Source organism: Oncorhynchus clarkii, chromosome 18 (assembly GCF_045791955.1).
Source record: "Oncorhynchus clarkii lewisi isolate Uvic-CL-2024 chromosome 18, UVic_Ocla_1.0, whole genome shotgun sequence".
Classification (NCBI taxonomy): domain Eukaryota; kingdom Metazoa; phylum Chordata; class Actinopteri; order Salmoniformes; family Salmonidae; genus Oncorhynchus; species Oncorhynchus clarkii.
The window spans coordinates 64,187,224-64,207,875 of record NC_092164.1 but is presented as its reverse complement, the minus strand read 5'-3'; the positions used below and the strand labels follow the sequence as shown (position 1 = coordinate 64,207,875).

At 43.0% G+C, this 20,652-nt stretch overlaps 1 protein-coding gene across 1 annotated transcript; it reads right to left on the bottom strand.

The window, feature by feature from the left end:
- Positions 1-3,943: 3,943 nt before the first annotated feature.
- LOC139373843 (serine/arginine-rich splicing factor 6-like) lies at positions 3,944-18,882 on the bottom strand. Its single transcript, XM_071114919.1, has 6 exons — positions 18,648-18,882; positions 10,126-10,322; positions 7,604-7,716; positions 5,989-6,200; positions 5,393-5,464; positions 3,944-4,959 (listed from the first exon to the last, which is right to left on the bottom strand). The coding sequence occupies exons 1-6, from the start codon at positions 18,752-18,754 to the stop codon at positions 4,437-4,439; spliced, it is 1,224 nt and encodes a 407-aa protein (XP_070971020.1). The 5' UTR covers positions 18,755-18,882; the 3' UTR covers positions 3,944-4,436.
- Between the last annotated feature and the right edge of the window lie 1,770 nt (positions 18,883-20,652).

Below are 20,652 nucleotides of genomic sequence, written 5' to 3'. Positions count from 1 at the left end.
AGTTTAGAGCACCATTGTCCCATCTAAAACTCTGTGAAATATATTTTCCATAAGCAAGAATATTGTATTTTCAGCTGTTTGAAGCTGGTGTACAAAACCCAAAGTAAAAGACGCAAAAACAAAACATTAGGATAGGAATTGTAGAAATAGAGCACATAGAATAGCTCTACCGCTTCTTAGACGTGCGTTCAATGAGAAGATCTATAACTAACATTTCTATGTGAATTTGTTCTGGTTGCCCAAAAGTGTACATATAGCAGCTTTAAAATCATGTACGGCTGCTAATTCCACTCTCACTGAGAATAGTTCCCTGGCTGCGTGGAGAAAGAACATTCACTATAGTTGCCTGGCTACCTGGAGCAAAATCATTCCCTCTTGTTGCCTGGCTACCTGGAGCAAGAACATTCCCTCTAGTTGCCTGGCTACCTGGAGCAAAAACATTCCCTCTAGTTGCCTGGCTACCTGGAGCAAAAACATTCACTCTAGTTGCCTGGCTACCTGGAGCAAAAACATTCACTCTAGTTGCCTGGCTACCAGGAGCAAAAACATTCCCTCTAGTTGCCTGGCTACCTGGAGCAAGAATATGCCCTCTAGATGCCTGGCTACCTGGAGCAAAAACATTCCCTCTAGTTGCCTGGCTACCTGGAGCAAGAACATTCCCTCTAGTTGCCTGGCTACCTGGAGCAAAAACATTCCCTCTAGTTGCCTGGCTACCTGGAGCAAGAACATTCCCTCTAGTTGCCTGGCTACCTGGAGCAAGAATATTCCCTCTAGTTGCCTGGCTACCTGGAGCAAAAACATTCCCTCTAGTTGCCTGGCTACCTGGATCAAAAACATTCCCTCTTGTTGCCTGGCTACCTGGAGCAAAAACATTCCCTCTTGTTGCCTGGCTGCCTGGAGCAAGAATATTCCCTCTAGTTGCCTGGCTACCTGGAGCAAAAACATTCCCTCTAGTTGCCTGGCTACCTGGAGCAAAAACATTCCCTCTTGTTGCCTGGTTGCCTGGAGCAAGAACATTCCCTCTAGTTGCCTGGCTACCTGGAGCAAAAACATTCCCTCTTGTTGCCTGGCTGCCTGGAGCAAGAACTATCCCTCTGCTCATATGGCCACTGATCATAAATGAGTGAGGCAAACCAGACCTCACCTTTCATTTGCTAGCTGTTTTTTCCACTCTCACTTTTAATGAGTCAGGAACAAGCAGTACCACATGACAGTGGAATAAACTTAATATTTTGTTTAAATTATATAAGAGATGTATTAAGTTATATAATTATCAGGTAAAGTGACTTTGGTCCCAAGACAGACAGTCTCTTATAGCAGGGAGAGAATAAGAACGTACCTTTGACAGTCCACTCTCAAAATGTAAGTCACGTGACCGTTTCTGCGTTTTTACTGTTTCTCTTAATTCCCCTCTTGGTAATCGACAAAACACTCAGGGCAATATTCTTCTACTGAATCCTGTTCCTAGGCATGTATGACGCACGGTAAATAATTATTTTGATGATTGCCAAGCTCATTGACTATGCAAAAGAGGTCCACATACTATTTAGGAGTAGGTCCATGCGTCGTGCTTGCAATATCTTTCCGTTATTATATTATTTTTTTATCTGCACTGATTAGCTTACAAATTTTGCGAGCAAAACGCTATTATGCGCACTCCAAATTAACTATATAATACCCGACTACTTTATCAATTAACTGTATAATAAATTGAGTACAGTATACCTTGAAGACCCATATTGGGATCATGTTACAGATATCCAACCCCCCTTGCAAATAACGGTTTTATATCGGTCGCGTCATAGCAGGCTACGGGGGAGAAAACGATGGAGCGCTGCTACATTCCTTCAGTCCATTGCCCAGTCTCATTGTGCACTGGTCAGGGTTTGCGGGGAAAAATGTAATCTTGTTTTTATTTCCTCTAAATTACAGATCAAATCTCCCAAATATCATACAGTTGAAATAGGCTAATGGGTGAGGGGAAACCAGACAGTGACAGTTTCACTGATTGTCTCGAACTTCAGTAGGTGCACGGTGTCAAAATATAATATTTTCCTTCTGACCTACCAGAAAAGTCTACATTTAACGTGAATTGTCTGAAGTTGGCGCTCTCCTCCAAAGATTCCGCAACACTGTAACAATAATCTTTCCACAACCAGTTGAGTGATGATAGCCTACTTTTGAATGTTTATACCGGGGAAAGTTATAGCCTACTTGCCTTTGACGCAGAATTCTTCGGTTATATTCATTGTCCCCCGACACATATCGATACAGTATCGTTTGGTTTGTTCTGTCATGTAGCCTTAGGATCTTGTCCGTGAAGAAGCAATTAAATTAGCCTATAATTTAAACCAAAACGGAAGGATCAAGGATGAGTGTGGTTCTGCTGCTCGCCGTCTCCTATAAACTCTATCTCTTATTCAATACGTTTTCTAGATATCCTTGTCGTTCGTTACTGGGGAGAAAAAAAAAATGCATTTTCAAAAGCATTAGCCAAAAATGACGCTACATGTGGCCGCCCTCCTCACAAGACAGACCGAACATTCCCACCTCTACTTTTCTTTGACGCTGCCATTCCTTCTCCAGCCGTGATGCTATGCGCACTGCACTTCTGTGGAAATGGAGCAGGATTATTCCATATGCGCACTGTTGACTGACTGACCGACGATCTTAATCGTAGCCAACCATTAGAAGTGGTCTCAAAAATATTTAAATATGGAAGGCTAAACTCATTTATAAATTGGTGGTCAAGTTGTTGTGCCTGGTAATTCGATCAGATAAATATGCCAATTTAGTATGGCCCTACAACTTTTTGTAATTAACTTTAATTGCTGCAATTGATGTGATAATTGAAACCAAAACATTGGAAGGGAATATATTTTATTCCCATGGTTACTCATTGCTAATTACCATTGCTAGTGAGGGCATTTCTGTTAGCATGAATACAGGACTGTCAAATTACTACTGCCATCTTGTGGATAAACAGGGGCACATACCCCAAACCTTTATGGTCCACTATAGAGCCCCACCGTGGAGATGTCATAATACCCATAAAACCTAGAGGTCAAACAGGGAAATGGTTCCAATTGTTTTTCCACCATTCCAGAGGATTTTTAGAAACACTTAAAATAAGGGCTGTGTTTCATGTAGGCTTACCCTGGCGTGATGTATTGATAACCATGTAAATCTCTCTCGGAGAAGGTGACTTTAATATATTAGTCTTTATTTACTCCGATTCAAAAATGCTAATTAGCATCAAAGTAGACCATGCAAAACTACAAATTCCTGCACATCAGTTCTGACAAATTTGCTAACAGGTATTTTGTCAATTTTAAAACTTGCACCAGACAGTTCACAGAATTGTCCACTTAAAGAAATTGAGCCTATTTATTCATTACTACATTTTAGATAGTTAATCCAGAGATTCTTACCTTTGACTTGAGTCGGCAGTGGCATTCAGATCTTGGCATTTATAATTTATTAATGATAGTCACATTAGTATTTCATTTTTTGGGGGGGGTAAATACAGGCAAATATGTTGAAGTCACCTCGTCCTAGAGATTTACACGGTTATAAAAACCACCACGCCAAGTTTAACCTACATGAAACACAGCCCTTATTTAAAGTGTTTCTAAAATCCCCCATGGGAACAATGAATGGTGGAGAAACAATTGGAACCATTTCCCTTAATGACCGCTAGGTGTTATGGTATTATGACTCCCAACTGTGGGACTCTATAAACAGACATTCTTGTTGCCCCCATAGTGGTGTAGCGTTTCTCTGGTCCACGGTGTCATGTGCTGAGTGGAGGAACACGTACTCCGCCCTGGAGCAGAGGTTGGTTCCAACAGTACTAATCTCAGTACCCAGAACTGCACCAATTTGATCAGTATGACATGTTCATGCAACCCAACTTATATTTAGAAACCAAAAGACAACTCCATTTGAGATCAGGATTTTTATTTTATTTTTTTAAAAGTGGTAAAAAGGATTTTCCACAAAATGAGAAGATACAACCGAACAAAACAACCGAACAAAACAACCCCCATCCTTGCACAACATTGACAGCTCGGTATGCTTAAGTATGTCATTAAGGTTAACACACTTACTACAGCACTTGTAACTTAATTTCAACTTACAAAAAATCTATCCAAGCAAATACCCTCCAACTTAGGTCGCACATTTTCATATTATTATAATTTTTTTTTACAAACACCTCAATTAAGAGACAACACTACTGGGAAAAGGATGCTGAATGACCGACAAGCACTGTATATTTAAAATAATTGGGGAAGACACCTTGAGCGTGAGTGCCTGGGTTTTTCATACAACCATTTATCAAAAATACTAAAAGAAAAGTGACCAAAAAAGAAAGTGGGGGGGGCGAGAAGAAACAGAGGGGGAAAACGATGGATGGGAGCTGTTGGTATCCTAGCTCAGGACTCTGATAGAGAACGGGAGCGAGAACGAGATGCGGAGCGAGATTTGGAGCGGGACTCTGAGCGAGAGACGGAGGGGGAACGGGAGCGGGCTTTGGCCGGGGAGGGAGATGGAGATTTGGACTTTGACTTGGATTTAGGTTTGGATTCAGTGGGCGTATGGGAGCGAGAGCGGGGAGCCCCCTTCTCGGCTGCAGCTGCCTCGTTGTCGCTCTTGGCCGGCTCACGGCTCTTGGAGCCCGACTTCCTGGAGCGATCCTTGGCTGCTGATCTAGAGCGAGAGCGGGAACGAGACCTGGACTCATCCTTCCTGCTCTTCTTCCCTTCTTTCTTGCTGGTCTTTTTGCTCTTACTGCGGCTCTTACTGCGGCTCTTACTGCGGCTCTTACTGCGGCTCTTACTGCGGCCCACATCCTTGGCCTTGTGTGCACCGTTGGTGCGCTCCTCCTCTCTGCGGCCCTTGGTCTTGTCCTTGTCCTTCTTGCTGTGGGAGCGACTACGTGAGCGGGAGGCAGCACCCCTGGGGAACAGGAAGGAGCAGACAGACAACCAGTCAACTAAAATGTAATTGAACTACGGCCATGTAAAAATGGCCAACACCCCAAGCAATAGCTGGTCATGACATCTGCTAGGACATCTGGGTAGCAAAAAAAAAAGGGGGGGGGACCAAAGTCCATATTGGAGTCAAGAGCTCTGGGTAAGTGGACATTTACTACACAGTGACTTGAGATACGGGTGATGTCCCTCAGAAAACGACTAAGTACAGTCGCAGTAGATAAGGGCAGAAGTAGAGAGTAATAAATGGCACCCTATTCCCTATATAGTGCACTAATTTTAACCTAAGCCCCAGTCAAAAGTAGTGCACTGCATAGGGAATATGGTTCTACTTGGGACACATTAAAGAGGTCAGGGGTCACCCATGAGTTAAACGTTGCCTGCGCTCTGGGACTCACCTGGAGCGGGAGCGACTGCTGCTCTCACTGCGGCTGCGGCTCTTACGGGACCTGTGGCTCCTGGAGCGAGACCTGGAGACAGAGGGGGGTGAACAGAAGTTAAAAAGGTAAGCCATGTGCATGAAAGATGCTTGAGGGGTTAGGGTGAAGTGCAGTCAAATGGAAGTGTGAAACTTAAAATTGTGAACTGGTGGGAAAAGCAGTGCATTGAGGGGGGGGCAACTGAAATAACTAGTCCTTTGTTTTAATGCATGTATTTTGCTCAGTCGCTGATTAAAGATGGTCCTTTGAATAACTACTCGTTATGATTTGCAGATCGTTCTCATATACAGTGGAAATCCCATCCTCTTCTAGAAGGCCTACTCCGTGTTGGACACGACCAATTAGGCTGTGTTTACACAGGCAGCCAGTTCTGATATTTTGCCCATTTTGCCTATTTTTGGGTAACAAGATCCGATTGGTCAAACGACTAATTAGTGGAAACAAAAAAAAAAAAGAATTGTGAATTCAGCCTTAGCTTTAGTCACTGATCAGACTGATCACCTTGCATCAAAAATAACTATGAGACTTGTAAATAATAATACTGATTTAGCTACCTGGAGCGGCTGCGAGAGTAAGAGCGCTTGCTGCGCTTGGCCCCGGGGCGGTCCTCAATCAGCCGGATCTTCCTGCCGTTCACCTCTGTGCCGTCCAGCTTCTCCAGGGCTCTCTTCATGTCAGAGTACAGCCTGAACTCTATCACTCCCTCGTTCCTGCGTCCTTTATTGGTGTCAGCATACGTCACCTCACCCGCCTGCCTCATGTAGTCCTGGTGAAGGAAGGGAAAGGGTTGGGCCAGCAAACCACAAAGATATTAATTAATTAATAAATATAGGTCATTTTATATGGTATACATTATATACACGTTTCATGTTATATATGTATTTTGTGAACTGCTAGAAATTTCTGATTTATGCGGCGCCATCTAAAAGTTAGTTCAAACATGACAATTATGGGCATTTAATTCAATGACGAAGGTGCACAAAGATGGCGGATTTCAGCTATGACGTCGTTGTTTAAGCACTACCCACAGAGTAAAAAAAAAATACGTCTCACGACATGGTAAAACGTCTTCAATCTACTGTCGTTTCATGTTTTCCGAATTGCCGCCATCTTGGGTTCACGTATACCGTGACAATGAACATACAAAAACAAGCGTCACGGAGAGCAGTACGATAGGGAGAACACAGTAAACTAGGCGTGTGTGGTAAGTGCATGGGGACCTCCATCTTTATACACCTCCGCTATTATAAAACCATTGGGTCTTATGACTAAATGTACATGTAATAAACATGAACATAGGATGCAGAAATCATAATGAAGAAGATAGTTATTTTTTTAACCTTTATTTAACTAGGCAAGTCAGTTAAGAGGCGGCAGGGTAGCCTAGTGGTTAGAGTGTAGAGGCGGCAGGGTAGCCTAGTGGTTAGAGTGTAGAGGCGGCAGGGTAGCCTAGTGGTTAGAGTGTAGAGGCGGCAGGGTAGCCTAGTGGTTAGAGTGTAGAGGCGGCAGGGTAGCCTAGTGGTTAGAGTGTAGAGGCGGCAGGGTAGCCTAGTGGTTAGAGTGTAGAGGCGACAGGGTAGCCTAGTGGTTAGAGTGTAGAGGCGGCAGGGTAGCCTAGTGGTTAGAGTGTAGAGGCGACAGGGTAGCCTAGTGGTTAGAGTGTAGAGGCGGCAGGGTAGCCTAGTGGTTAGAGTGTAGAGGCGGCAGGGTAGCCTAGTGGTTAGAGTGTAGAGGCGGCAGGGTAGCCTAGTGGTTAGAGTGTAGAGGCGGCAGGGTAGCCTAGTGGTTAGAGCGTTGGATTAGTAACCGGAAGGTTGCAAGTTCAAACCCCAGAGCTGACAAAGGTACAAATCTGTCGTTCTGCCCCTGAACAGGCAGTTAACCCTCAGTTCCTAGGCCGTCATTGAAAATAAGAATTTGTTCTTAACTGACTTGTCTAAAAAATTTAAAAAATAACAAATTCTTATTTTCAATGACGGCCTAGTGGGTTAACTGCCTGTTCGGGGGCAGAACGACATATTTGTTGTCAGCTCGGGGGATTTGAACTTGCAACCTTCCGGTTAGTAGTCCAACGCCTCTAACCACTAGGCTACCCTGCCGCCTCCACACTCCAACCACTAGGCTACCCTGCCACCCCCAACATTCCTGAATAACCCGTCTCCACCATACCTTCAGGTCCTGCCAGCTGCAGCGACTGGACAGGTTCTCAACGATCAGCCGATAGTCTGTCCTTGCCGGTGGGCCATATCTGTCTCTGCCACCACGCCCATACCCGCCCCCGCCTTCAAAAGTAACAAGGATAGAGCAACAGCAATTAGGGCAAGGGGGCACACCGAGAGGACAGCCTCAACACTAATCTCCAAACTACATTATGTAAACAATGGCCACATAAACAATCTGGGAGAAATTTAAATAGATTACAGACGGGGGAAAGTAATGACAAAAACAAGCTAACCAAAAAGAAAGAAAAAAAAGGAAATGAAATCCTGTGTGTAGGCTACATTAATTAACATAGAAACCTGCACATTTCCATCAGGAACATTGACCTATTCCGCATCTAAACTACTAAATCATTAACTGATGAGTCACGCTTGGGTAGAACTGAATACAAAACTCTACATAAAAACTTTAAAAAATGAAAAGCTAAGATAAAAAAAAAAAAACATAAAACCTGACTGAAAACAGTACTTACGGTGACACTAATGTTTAAGTTAACTAAGCACATCTAAATATATAGACATTTCACATTTGTTTCAGGCACCTATAAGAGCTCAACCCACATCTGTTCCTAACCCAATGGCATCCTCACCACCCGGCCTGGGACTAATGGGACAAGCGGTCTTCATTCACATTGGCTCCCCTTTTTTGGTCTGCCCAGGGGCCCAGAATGGTCAAACCACACTCTTGGTTGGAAAGGGGACACCATGGCCAGGCCAGCAATAGGGGCAGGCAGTCAGCAAAGGACTCTTTCAATTAAAACATTGGAGGTTCTTTGTTAAATCTTTACCTTTATTATTCAACATTCAGTTAATTAATTAAAACAAAATAAAAAATAATCCTGAATAAAACAAGCAGATTACACGATTCTCAAATTACTCAAACAAAATGAGCTAGTTAATTTATTCTAGTCAAAAAAAAATCACAGAATTTTATCAGCAAATGTTCTAAAATGGTAGTGAATCTCAAGCTAGATTCCCCCTGACAATTTGAATGAATTCGAGTGCATTTGTTTCTCCTGTGACAGTTTCAAAATCAAGCACACCGTTTCCCCAAGATAACGGCATGTCATTTGGTGGTTGTGGTTCATGTCATTTTAATTCCAATCATCAACTCAAATATTTAAAAAATCTGTTCTCTCTACACCCATTATTCAAACAGTTACTGTTAAGTACCATAAAAGGGTTTAATTCAGTAGTACTAGCTCGTCCGTGATCAAATCAAATCAAATGTATTTATATAGCCCTTCGTACATCAGCTGATGTCTCAAAGTGCTGTACAGAAACCCAGCCTAAAACCCCAAACAGCAAGCAATGCAGGTGTAGAAGCACGGTAACTACGTGATGTGACACCGTCTGCAATACAATACTGGTTGTCTTAAAAAAAAAAAGAGGATGGGCCTTCCCGGGTGGCGCAGTGGTTAAGGGTGCTGTACTGCAGCGCCAGCTGCGTCACCAGAGACTCTGGGCTCGCGCCCAGGCTCTGTCGTAACCGGCCGCGACCGGGAGGTCCGTGGGGCGACGCACAATTGGAATAGCGTCACCCGGGTTAGGGAGGGCTTGGTCGGTAGGGGTGTCCTTGTCTCATCGCGCACCAGCGACTCCTGTGGCGGGCCGGGCGCAGTGCGCGCTAACCAAGGTCGCCAGGTGCACGGTGTTTCCTCCGACACATTGGTGCGGCTGGCTTCCGGGTTGGATGCGCGCTGTGTTAAGAAGCAGCGCGGCTTGGTTGGGTTGTGTATCGGAGGACGCATGACTCTCAACCTTCCGTCTCTCCCGAGCTCATGGATACCATTTTTCATGCCCGTGTTTCAGCAAGCCAATGCTAACTAGTGTTAGCGCAATGCCTGGAAGTCTATGGTTTCTGCGAGCATGCAACGTGTACGCTAACCTAATAGGCCGGATTTAGAACAGAACCCTTGGCAGCCACTCGTCCCAGAAACTAGGGGAAACTACAACAAATAAGTTAAATACGTCCTCTTAAAAAGTCACAGAAAAACAACTTGAGGTGCAATTAATCAAATGATAAAAAGGGATGGAATCAGTGCGGTGGGAGCATGGAGTGAACAGAGCCTGCTGTGACCATGGATACCAATATGGTACCATTTCTACAAGTTACCATCTCTACTATCCCCAAGAAAGCAACAAACATTTGAACAGAGGGTACTCCGATTAAACATAAAATCACCTGGTAAATGAAGGTAAAAATCAGACATATCGTCACAGGCAGCATTAACAAATAGTTTAAACACAAAGTAGTTGTTTTATTAACTAAGATATGTGGTCGTCTTACCCAACGACATTAAGTTGAATGCACTGACGAAGTCACTCTGGATAAGAGCGTCTGCGAAATTACCAAAATGTAACGGAACACAATTATATGAACTACAACCACCAAGGACAAACTTGAGATGTTATGCAGTAGTCTCCTATCCTACATCCACTGCCATGTTGGCCTCCTCAATCAAAACTTACTTCTTCCACCACCTCCTCCTCCCCCCCCTCCGCCGCCGCCTCCTCCTCCTCCTCCTCCTCCTGAGCCGTAGCTGCCATCCCGCCGCGGCCCCTTTGTGTGTTCCACAATAACCCTCTCCCCACACAGGTCTTTCCCATTCAGGTCATACACAGCATCATCTGCATCGCGGGGGTCATCAAATTCAACAAACCCATACCTTTACACAGAGGAGACAAAGCATGTTAGGCAAGAGACATGGTACAAATTTGGGATCCAATTATTTGACTAAATCTACTGCCAGACTCAAATGTACATGATACTTTTCATAAATCACAAAGTAACATTTGAATCGGTCCCACTCAGACACATTTGATTTGATAAAAACAGAACATTTCCCCCAATTCCAACGTTCCACCTGCAACTAGCGATGGGCGTTGAGAAGACTGGCAAGTTCCAAGTTGAGAATTAAGCAGGGGTGACGTGTAAAAAAAATAAAGTTAAAGTAGATTATATTTCTTCCCAGTACGGGAGCTCTTTGTGAAATATTATTAAAATCATAGAATCCCTATTAATTTTAACTTTTAAAAATGCATTACCTTTTATTAAGGTGGCATAAACTAGAGCTGACCCATTTAGTCGACAGGCTGTTGGTTGACCGAGATTTCTTTAGTCGAGCAGACAAATTCTCTCTCTTCTCTTTTTCAAACTCTCATGGTGTACAAGACACCCGTCTGATTCACACTGAGTGGACTGATCCATTGTGGAGGCCGTGGGGGTGGCACAGTCCATCAGTCTAAGACATGTGCTACTGAAATTGTGTATATGTGTACATAAGAACAAATGGTGCAACACTAATAAAAATAATTTATATCAAATGCACTTTCTCCCTCGATGAATAGTGGTCTCTGTCCACGGATCTGAAACACTTCAGTGCGCCTGTTGAATTGGCGCCTTTTCCTAGACCATATTCCTATGTGCATAATAGCAAAGTTAACCAAGATATTGGCGTTGAGAACAATACAGTGGAGGTAGCAGCAGAATGAGATGAGAAAAACAGCCCTTGCCTTATTGTCTAAGAAAAGTGAGAAGAGGGGAAACCAACTTAAGTGTATAAATCAATAGCCTAACTGTTAAAATGTGCCTGGCATTATAAATCAATATATCTACAGAAAAAAAGAAAGATCCTGCTTGTGTGTGTTTGTTTAAAAGCCTACTGATTCCGTGAGCACTAAGCCTCACGCAACGTCACGGCAAGTAAACAATTCCACAGCTGTTTTTACATTATTTTTTTTGCGTTTTGCTGTAGCAAATAAAGGCGTTAGACTTCTTTGTGTTGGAACAGCCTCTGCGGTATTATTGATTTAGTTGTTTTCTTTAACGCGGTTCCAAATTGCCTGGAAAATTCTATAATAATGCTACATTTTCTTGATCTCCTTCTTGCCGTTATTATGGTCATACGTAACAAACTTAAACAATTTGGCATGGGTCCTGAGATCCTCAAAAAAAAGGTTCTACAGCTGCAACATCGAGAGCATGTGGCTACTGGCTGTATCACTGCCTGGTACGGCAACTGCTCGGCCTCTGACCGCAAGGCACTACAGAGGGTAGTGCGTACGGCCCAGTACATCACTGGGGCAAAGCTGCCTGCCATCCAGGACCTCTACACCAGGCGGTGTCAGAGGAAGGCTCCCAAAAAGATGGAAAGAAGACCCCAGACACCCCAGTCTAAGACTGTTCTCTCTACTACCGCATGGCAAGCGGTACCAGAGTGCCAAGTCTAGGACAAAAAAGGCTCCTCAACAGTTTTTTACCTTCAAGACATAAGACTCCTGAACAGGTAATCAAATGGCTACCTGGACTATTTGCATTGTGCATTTTAGTTTGAAAATAAAGCAAGCCTTGAATAATTAGCTTATACAATAAATAAAAACGGTTCCATTTCAGAAATTGCATCCACAAATTAATGTTACTGTTAAGGTCTTTGCTGTAATAAACGCTTCATAAAAAAAAAAAAAAAGTGTTACAGACTCTCTGGTACATTTATACTTTAGTGTTGTTTATACAGCACCTGTTTGGCACAATATGTACGCAGAGCTGGCTCCTTACCTTCTTTTCCCCTTTACCTCCTGAGCAACCAGTAAACATACCCGTTTCTCGAGTTTGTAACGTCCTCTGCATCCATTTTGCTGTCACGTGTGTTACAGTGTTCAAAGTTTGTTTAAAACCAATTTATTGACGTGATTATGATGCTATAGGTCAGGGCCTATTCAGACGGGATAAGTTTTACAATGGGAGGTTGGGTAATGTAATTATGTGCACAAAACATAGGTCATTTTAGTCCCATCCGAAACTGCCACGTCAGTAATTTTTATACGGCAGGAGTGTAATAATCCCAGCCAGAATAACCTACTGTTTTTTTGGGGCAAACTCCAATTACTATCCCCGTGGCAGTCGACATCCCTGTGTTTTAAGAGAAATGTCCGAGTATGACCGGTGTTGATCAAGGTTTTCGCAAGAAAACAATAATGGATTTGATAAATTGACATAAGTGCTGCGAATAAGCACACACACACACACACACACACACACACGGAAGTCAGAAGTCTAAATACAGTTAGGTTGCAGTCAGTAAAACTCGTTTTTCAACCACTCCACAAATTTCTTGGTAAACTATAGTTTTGGCAAGTCGGTTAGGACATCTACTTTGTGCATGACAAGTAATTTTCCCAACAATTGTTTACAGACAGATTATTTCACTGTATCACAATTTCACAATTCCAGTGGGCCAGAAGTTTACATACACTAAGTTGACTGTGCCTTTAAACATCTTGGAAGATTCCAGAAAATTATGTCATGGCTTTAGAAGCTTCTGATAGGCTAATTGACATAATTTGAGTCAATTGGAAGTGTAACTGTGGATGTATTTCAAGGCCTAACTTCAACACCAATGCCTCTGCTTGACACCATGGGAAAATCACAAGAAATCAGCCAAGTGGTAGACCTCCACAAGTCTGGTTCATCCCGGGGAGCAATTTTCAAAACGGCTGAAGGTACCACGTTCATCTGTACAAAACAATAGTACGCAACTATAAACCCCATGGGACCACGAAGCCGTCATACCGCTCAGGAACGAGACGCGTTCGTTCTGTCTCCTAGAGATGAACGTACTTTGGTATGAAAAGTGCACATCAATCCCAGAACAACAGCAAAGGACCTTGTGAAGATGCTGGGGGAAACAGGTACAAAAGTATCTATATCCACAGTAAAACGAGTCCTATATCGACGTAACCTGAAAGGCCGCTCAGCAAGGAAGAAGCCACTGCTCCAAAACCACCATAATAAAGCCAGACTACGGTTCGCAACTGCACATGGGGACAAAGATCATACTTTTTGGAGAAATGTCCTCTGGTCTGATGAAACAAAAATAGAACTGTTTGGCCATAATGACCATTGTTATGTTTGGAGGAAAAAGGGGGAGGCTTGCAAGCCAAAGAACACCATCCCAACCGTGAAGCACGGGGGTGGCAAAATCATGTTGTGGGGGTGCTTTGCTGCAGGAGGGACTGGTGCACTTCACAAAATAGATGGCATCATGAGGTAGGATAATTATGTGGATATATTGAAGCAACATCTCAAGACATCCGTCAGGAAGTTAAAGCTTGGTCGCAAATGGGTCTTACAAATGGACAATGACACCAAGCATACTTCCAAAGTTGTGGCAAAATGGCTTAAGGACAACAAAGTCAAGGTATTGGAGTGGCCATCACGAAGCCCTGACCTCAATCCTATAGAAAATGTGTGGGCAGAACTGAAAAAGCGTGTGCGAGCAAGGAGGCCTACAAACCTGACTCAGTTACATCAGATCTGTCAGGAGGAATGGGCCAAAATTCTACACGTAGCCCATTAATGCTTTTGTTTCTATGTATTACGCCGCCACTATAGGGAAGATGGTTCAGAAACCAAGCTGGAGTTCAGTGTGGCCCCATCACTCGGACATGTTGAATCTGTATCCTCACTCCACCAGGCTTCTGTCATAACAGTCAAATTTGTGTGTGAATATATATATATATATATATACACACACACACCATGCTTCCTGAAGCACCTCCCACAAGTTGGATTGGCTTGATGGGCTTTTCTTACGTACCATACGGTCAAGCTGCTCCCACAACAGCGCAATAGGGTTGAGATCCGGTGACTGTACTGGCCACTCCATTATAGACAGAATACCAGCTGACAGCTTCTTCCCTAAATAGTTATTGCATAGTTTGGAGCTTTGCTTTGGGTCATTGTCCTGTTGTAGGAAGATATTGGCTCCAATGAAGTGCTGTCCACAGGGTGTGGCATGGCATTGCAAAATGGAGTGAGCCTTCCTTGTTCAAGATCCCTTTTACAAATCTCCCACTTTACCACCAACAAAGCACCCCCAGACCATCACAATGCCTCCACCATGCTTGACAGATGGCATCAAGCACTTTTTCAGCATCTTTTCTGCCTCATACAAATATTCTTCTTTGTGATCCGAACACATCAAACTTAGATTTGTCTGTCCATAACACTTTTTTTCCAATCTTCCTCTGTCCAGTGTCTGTTCTTTTAAGCCCATCTTAATATTATATTGGCCAGTCTGAGATATGTTTTTTTCTTTGCAACTCTGCCTAGAAGGCCAGCATCCCGGAATCACCTCTTCACTGTTGACGTAGAGACTGGTGTTTTGCGGGTACTATTTAATGAAGCTGCCAGTTGAGGACTTGTGAGGCGTCTGTTTCTCAAACTAGACACTAAAGAACTTGTCCTCTTGCTCAGTTGTGCACCAGGGCCTCCCAATCCTTTTTCTATTCTGGTTAGAGCCAGTTTGCGCTGTTTGGTGAAGTGGGGTAGTACACAGCGTTTTACGAGATCGTTTCTTGGCAATTTCTCACCTGGAATAGCCTTCATTTCTCAACACAAGAATATACTGACGAGTTTCAGAAGAAAGTTCTTTGTATCTGATCATTTTGAACCTGTAATCGAACCCACAAATGCTGATGCTCCAGATACTCAACAAGTCTAAAGGCGGCCAGTTTTATTGCTTCTTTAAATCTGAACGGTTTTCAGCTGTGCTAACATAATTGCAAAAGGGTTTTCTAATGATCAATTAGCCTTCTAAATTATAAACTTGGATTAGCTAACACAAAGTGCCATTGGAACACAGGAGTGATAGTTGCTGATAAATGTCGATATTCCATTAAAAACAGCCGTTTCCAGCTACAATAGTAATTTACAACATTAACAATGTCTACACTGCATTTCTGATCAATTTGATGTTATTTTAATGGGGGATTATTTTCTCTTAAAAAAAAAATGTGTTTTTCTTTCAAAAACAAGGAAATTTCGAAGTGACCCCAAACTTTTGAATAGTAGTGTAGATAACCAGTGTAGTCTAGTAATACTAGTACCATGCGAATAGGTCTCAACTCTTGCTCGCTTCACGTGACACATGTTTGTAATGCAATGTCACGTGAAAAGAGCAAGGGTTAAAAGGAATAGGGAATGTTTTTCCTAAACAAAGGAGGGATTTCGGAAACATAACTTTTCAGTAGGATAAGGCTATAATTATGTTGCAGCTTCAGCAACACGGACAACGAGATACACACTGATTTTCTGTGGTCGCTGCAGCAGGGAGTCCAATTGCAGCAAGCTTTACACCACTCCAGCCGACACTTGGCATTGCGTATGGTTATTTTAGGATTGTGTGCGGCTGGATACCCATTTCATGAAGCTCCCGACGAACAGTTCTTGTGCTGACATTGCTTCCAGATGCAGTTTGGAACTCGGTAGTGAGTGTTGCAACCGAGGACAGACGATTATTACACCATTCAGCGATCCCGTTCTGTGAGCTTGTGTGGCCTACCACTTTGCGAGTGAGCCATTGGCAACTGGTACGGCAACTGCTCCGCCCTCAACCGTAAGGCTCTCCAGAGGGTAGTGAGGTCTGCACAACGCATCACCGGGGGCAAACTACCTGCCCTCCAGGACACCTACACCACCCGATGTTACAGGAAGGCCATAAAGATCATCAAGGACATCAACCACCCGAGCCACTGCCTGTTCACCCCGCTATCATCCAGAAGGCGAGGTCAGTACAGGTGCATCAAAGCTGGGACCGAGAGACTGAAAAACAGCTTCTATCTCAAGGCCATCAGACTGTTAAACAGCCACCACTAACATTGAGTGGCTGCTGCCAACACACTGACACTGACTCAACTCCAGCCACTTTAATAATGGGAATTGATGGGAAATGATGTAAATATATCACTAGCCACTTTAAACAATGCTACCTTATATAATGTTACTTACCCTACATTATTCATCCCATATGCATACGTATATACTGTACTCTATATCATCGACTGTATCCTTATGTAATACATGTATCACTAGCCACTTTAACTATGCCACTTTGTTTACATACTCATCTCATATGTATATACTGTACTCGATACCAGCTACTGTATCTTGCCTATGCTGCTCTGTACCATCACTCATTCATATATCCTTATGTACATATTCTTTATCCCCTTACACTGTGTATAAGACAGTAGTTTTGGAATTGTTAATTAGATTACTTGTTGGTTATTACTGCATTGTCGGAACTAGAAGCACAAGCATTTCGCTACACTCGCATTAACATCTGCTAACCATGTGTATGTGACAAATAAAATTTGATTTGATTTGATGGTTGCTCCTAGACATTTCCACTTGACAATAACAGCAGTTGAACGACCGGTGCAGCTCTAACAGGGCAGAAATTTGACGAACTGACTTGTTGGAAAGGCGGCATCCTATGACGGTGCCATGTTGAAAGTCACTGAGCTCTCCAGTAAGGCTATTCTACTGGCAGTGTTATGTTATGGAGATTGCATGGCGGTGTGTTTTTTCTCTCTTTTCCTTCACCCGTCAGCAACGGGTGTGGCTGAAAAAAAATCTTTCTCCACAAACACTATGCATACAAAAGTAGCTAAATTATTACTGTTATCGTCGAACCACATCGTATTTTGGAGGGTATTTCCACATGTTTAAGTCCATTTGTACATTTTCCATGCAACTGACATGTGGCAATGATGTTTTAATTATTGTGATAAGCTAACATTTTACCAGTAGGTCATATCCCGACTATTTATTTTGCCGGTATGGCTTACTTTCCCCGCTGTAGTAATCAGCATGAAACGGTTAGTTGAAAAATTGCTGCCGTTGCTAAGGTGTACCGGCTGTATGGAAGCATGAACTTATCACCGCCACAATATATGGCTATGCTGCTGCTATAGTTGTGATACTTTGCGGTCCTGCCTATGTGTACTAGGGTTGAAGGGTGGGAACCCGGTTACTGAGATTTACCACCCAAAACCACTCCCTTTTCCCGGGATAAATAACAGTGAAATAATATAACTAGTCTAGACAGTTAAGAACTAATTCTTATTTACAATGACGGCCTACCCCGGCCAAACCCGGACGACACTGGGCCAATTGTGCACCGCCCTATGGGACTCCCAATCACAGCCAGATGTGATACATTTAATTTAACAGTTGAAAGTGAGGAAGGAAGCAACCATAGAGAAAGAGAGTAGAGAAAGAGGTAGGCTATAAGCGGCAGCCTACTAATTACACCAATAGGCCCTATTATATTTAACTAGGCATGTCAGTTAACAAATTCTTATTTACAATGACGACCTACCCCGGCCAAACACAAACGATGCTGGGCCAATTGTGCGCATCCCTATGAGACTCCCAATCACGGCCGGATGTGATTCAGCCTGGATTCGTACCAGTGACTGCAGTGCCTTAGACCGCTGCGCCACTCGGGGGCCCAGGTCTGCAATCAATGCAGGGTGCTAACGAAATTCCATCTGCAAGCATGGTGCAGTTTTGAGTACAGTTAACGTTAGACTGACTAGCCATGTCGAAATAGTGAGCATTTTGTTTGTATAAACCCATGTAATATTAGTAACTGGTTTTGCAAATGGGGTCTCATCTGATCCACCAGACACCAAATATCACCATTATGTTGGCTGTACAGCAAACTAAGAAAGAGAGAAAAAGTGTACACGTTGCCAGCTATGGGGGTAAGTTAACTAGCGTAACATCGTTAGCAGATAGCTAGCATGCCAAACGTCTTTCAAGGTGCCTGCTAACGTTACCTAATTAAGATTTTGGCTATAAAACGTGTAACTACCTTTTATTATTTTAAATAGGAAGCGTCTAGTACTCAAAACAATTAGACGCTAACTAGGTGCTAACGACAGCTAACGTTAGCTAAAACTCGTTAACCGAAATTGGTTAACAAACTTTGGTTGTCTAGCAAATATCTTATAAATTACAACCCATACAAATAAACAATACGTCAATCGGGTTGCCAAACTCAAACAATGTACGAGAATTGTCAATAAACGGCACTTCAACAGGCCTAGCAACTAGGCCACGAACTCAACGCGGTAAGCTAGCGGCTAGTTAGCGGTTAGCTAGCACAGAACAACGACACGGAGAGCGGCGTTCATTTTGTTACCCGTTTTTTAGGTCAACTTCAAGTATCTTCCCATAGCCTTTGAAGAACTTCTCGACGTCCTTTTCCCTTGCTCGATAGCTCAATCTTCCGATGTAAACTCTCGACATTTCCCCTGTGCTGATTTTGTGTCACAGGAACAAAGACACAGTTGCGCGGTAGTGGGAAAAGGCACATATATTATACACGCTATTCTGAACACTGTAGGACCAAGCGCAGAAGTGGGCGTACCATCAATAGTAGGTCCAAGGATCGTTATACTGCGTTAGTTCATTCACTTTCCAATGTTCAGGCCATATATAACAACATTCCATTTTTATTGATTTATTGTTAGGCCAGATTGATTGCCATTGGGTCTTTTGTATGTCAATGGGGTCAACATGAATCCCAGTTTAATTCCAGAATGACCTTAACATGTAAATGCGATAACTGTGTGAATAAATAAGGTGAAGTTGACTTGTCTACCTAGTAGTGTCAATGATTTCTATATAATTGAGTAGTATAGATGATTATACAGTGGCTTGCGCAAGTATTTACCCTCTTGGCATTTTTCCTATTTTGTTGTCTTACAACCTGGAATTAAAATTGATTTTTTGGGGGGGGGGGGTTGTATCATTTAATTTACAAAACATGCCTACCACTTTGAAGATGCTAAATATGTTTTGTGAAACAAACAAGAAATAAGACAACAAAAAAATAAACTTGTGCGTGGAAGACTATTCACCCCCCCAAAGTCAATACTTTGTAGAGCCACTTTTTGCAGCAATTACAGCTGTAAGTCTCTTGGGGCATGTCTCTATAAACTTGGCACATCTAGCCACTGGGATTTTTGCCCATTCTTCAAGGCAAAACTGCTCCAGCTCCTTCAAGTTGGTTGGGTTCCGCTGGTGAACAGCAATCTTTAAGTCACCCCACATATTCTCAATTGGATTGAGTTCTGGGCTTTGACTAGGCCTGTAGAAAAGGCCCATGGAGTTGGTGGAATAATCCTTTAATTCATTGCCACTTACTCGGATGGGCCAGGGGCGCTTTAATTAGGTCAGGTGGAAATGTCCGACAGATCTCAACTCCATAAAAGGAGGAAATTGCCATCGCCTGATCTCGCTGCTTTCTCTTCCTTAACTCCGTCTGATCCAGAAGTTCTGTGCGTCCATGAATTCACGTAAATCCACCGACTCTGTTACCTTTCATCTGAACTATCTGTGGCGATCGGGGGAGTGGGCCATCAGTTATTGCTTATAGTTATTACCGCAGAGCGCGGCTTGGAGCGCACGCTTCAAACATATTGTGTAATGTGAATTGCCAATGATCACGGATCCTCATAGGCCAATTATGCAATCGATATGGTTAATATGTAATGAAATTAATTATATGTACACATGAAGACAATGAAAGGGTGAAATGAGAAACGTCATTGTTTGCTAACTGATCGACTTTGATATCAAACTAATGGGGGTTACAGATTGAATAACCATTCACTGTTTGTATTCTTTCATGATTTATGATAAATAGTTACAAGCCTAAATGACTCACAGATGATTACTATTGACTTCTTAATGAACTGGATTGTTGACTTCCCTAATTATGTTAATCATGAATTGTTATGATATGATCTTTGGGATGAGGAATTTGATCAGATACATGTTATTTGTTTCCTTTGTGATGCAGCACAGACTACTCAGTAAATATACCACTTTATGGATAAAGGAATTCCTGCCTCAGTCTCATCCATTCCTCTGTCACCTGACCACCTGTTCACCTTCACTGTCAGTCATCCTACCTGTCCAGCTACCCACACAGATTCCACTAATCTTTCAAGGCCATTCCAAGACATTTAAATGTCCCCCCCCCCTTAAACCACTCAATTGTTGCTTTAGCAGTATGCTTAGGGTCATTGTCCTGCTGGAAGGTGAACCTCCGTCCCAATCTCAAATATCTGGAAGACTGAATTTCCCTGTATTTAGTGCCATCCATCATTCCTTCAATTTTGACCAGTTTCCCTGTACCT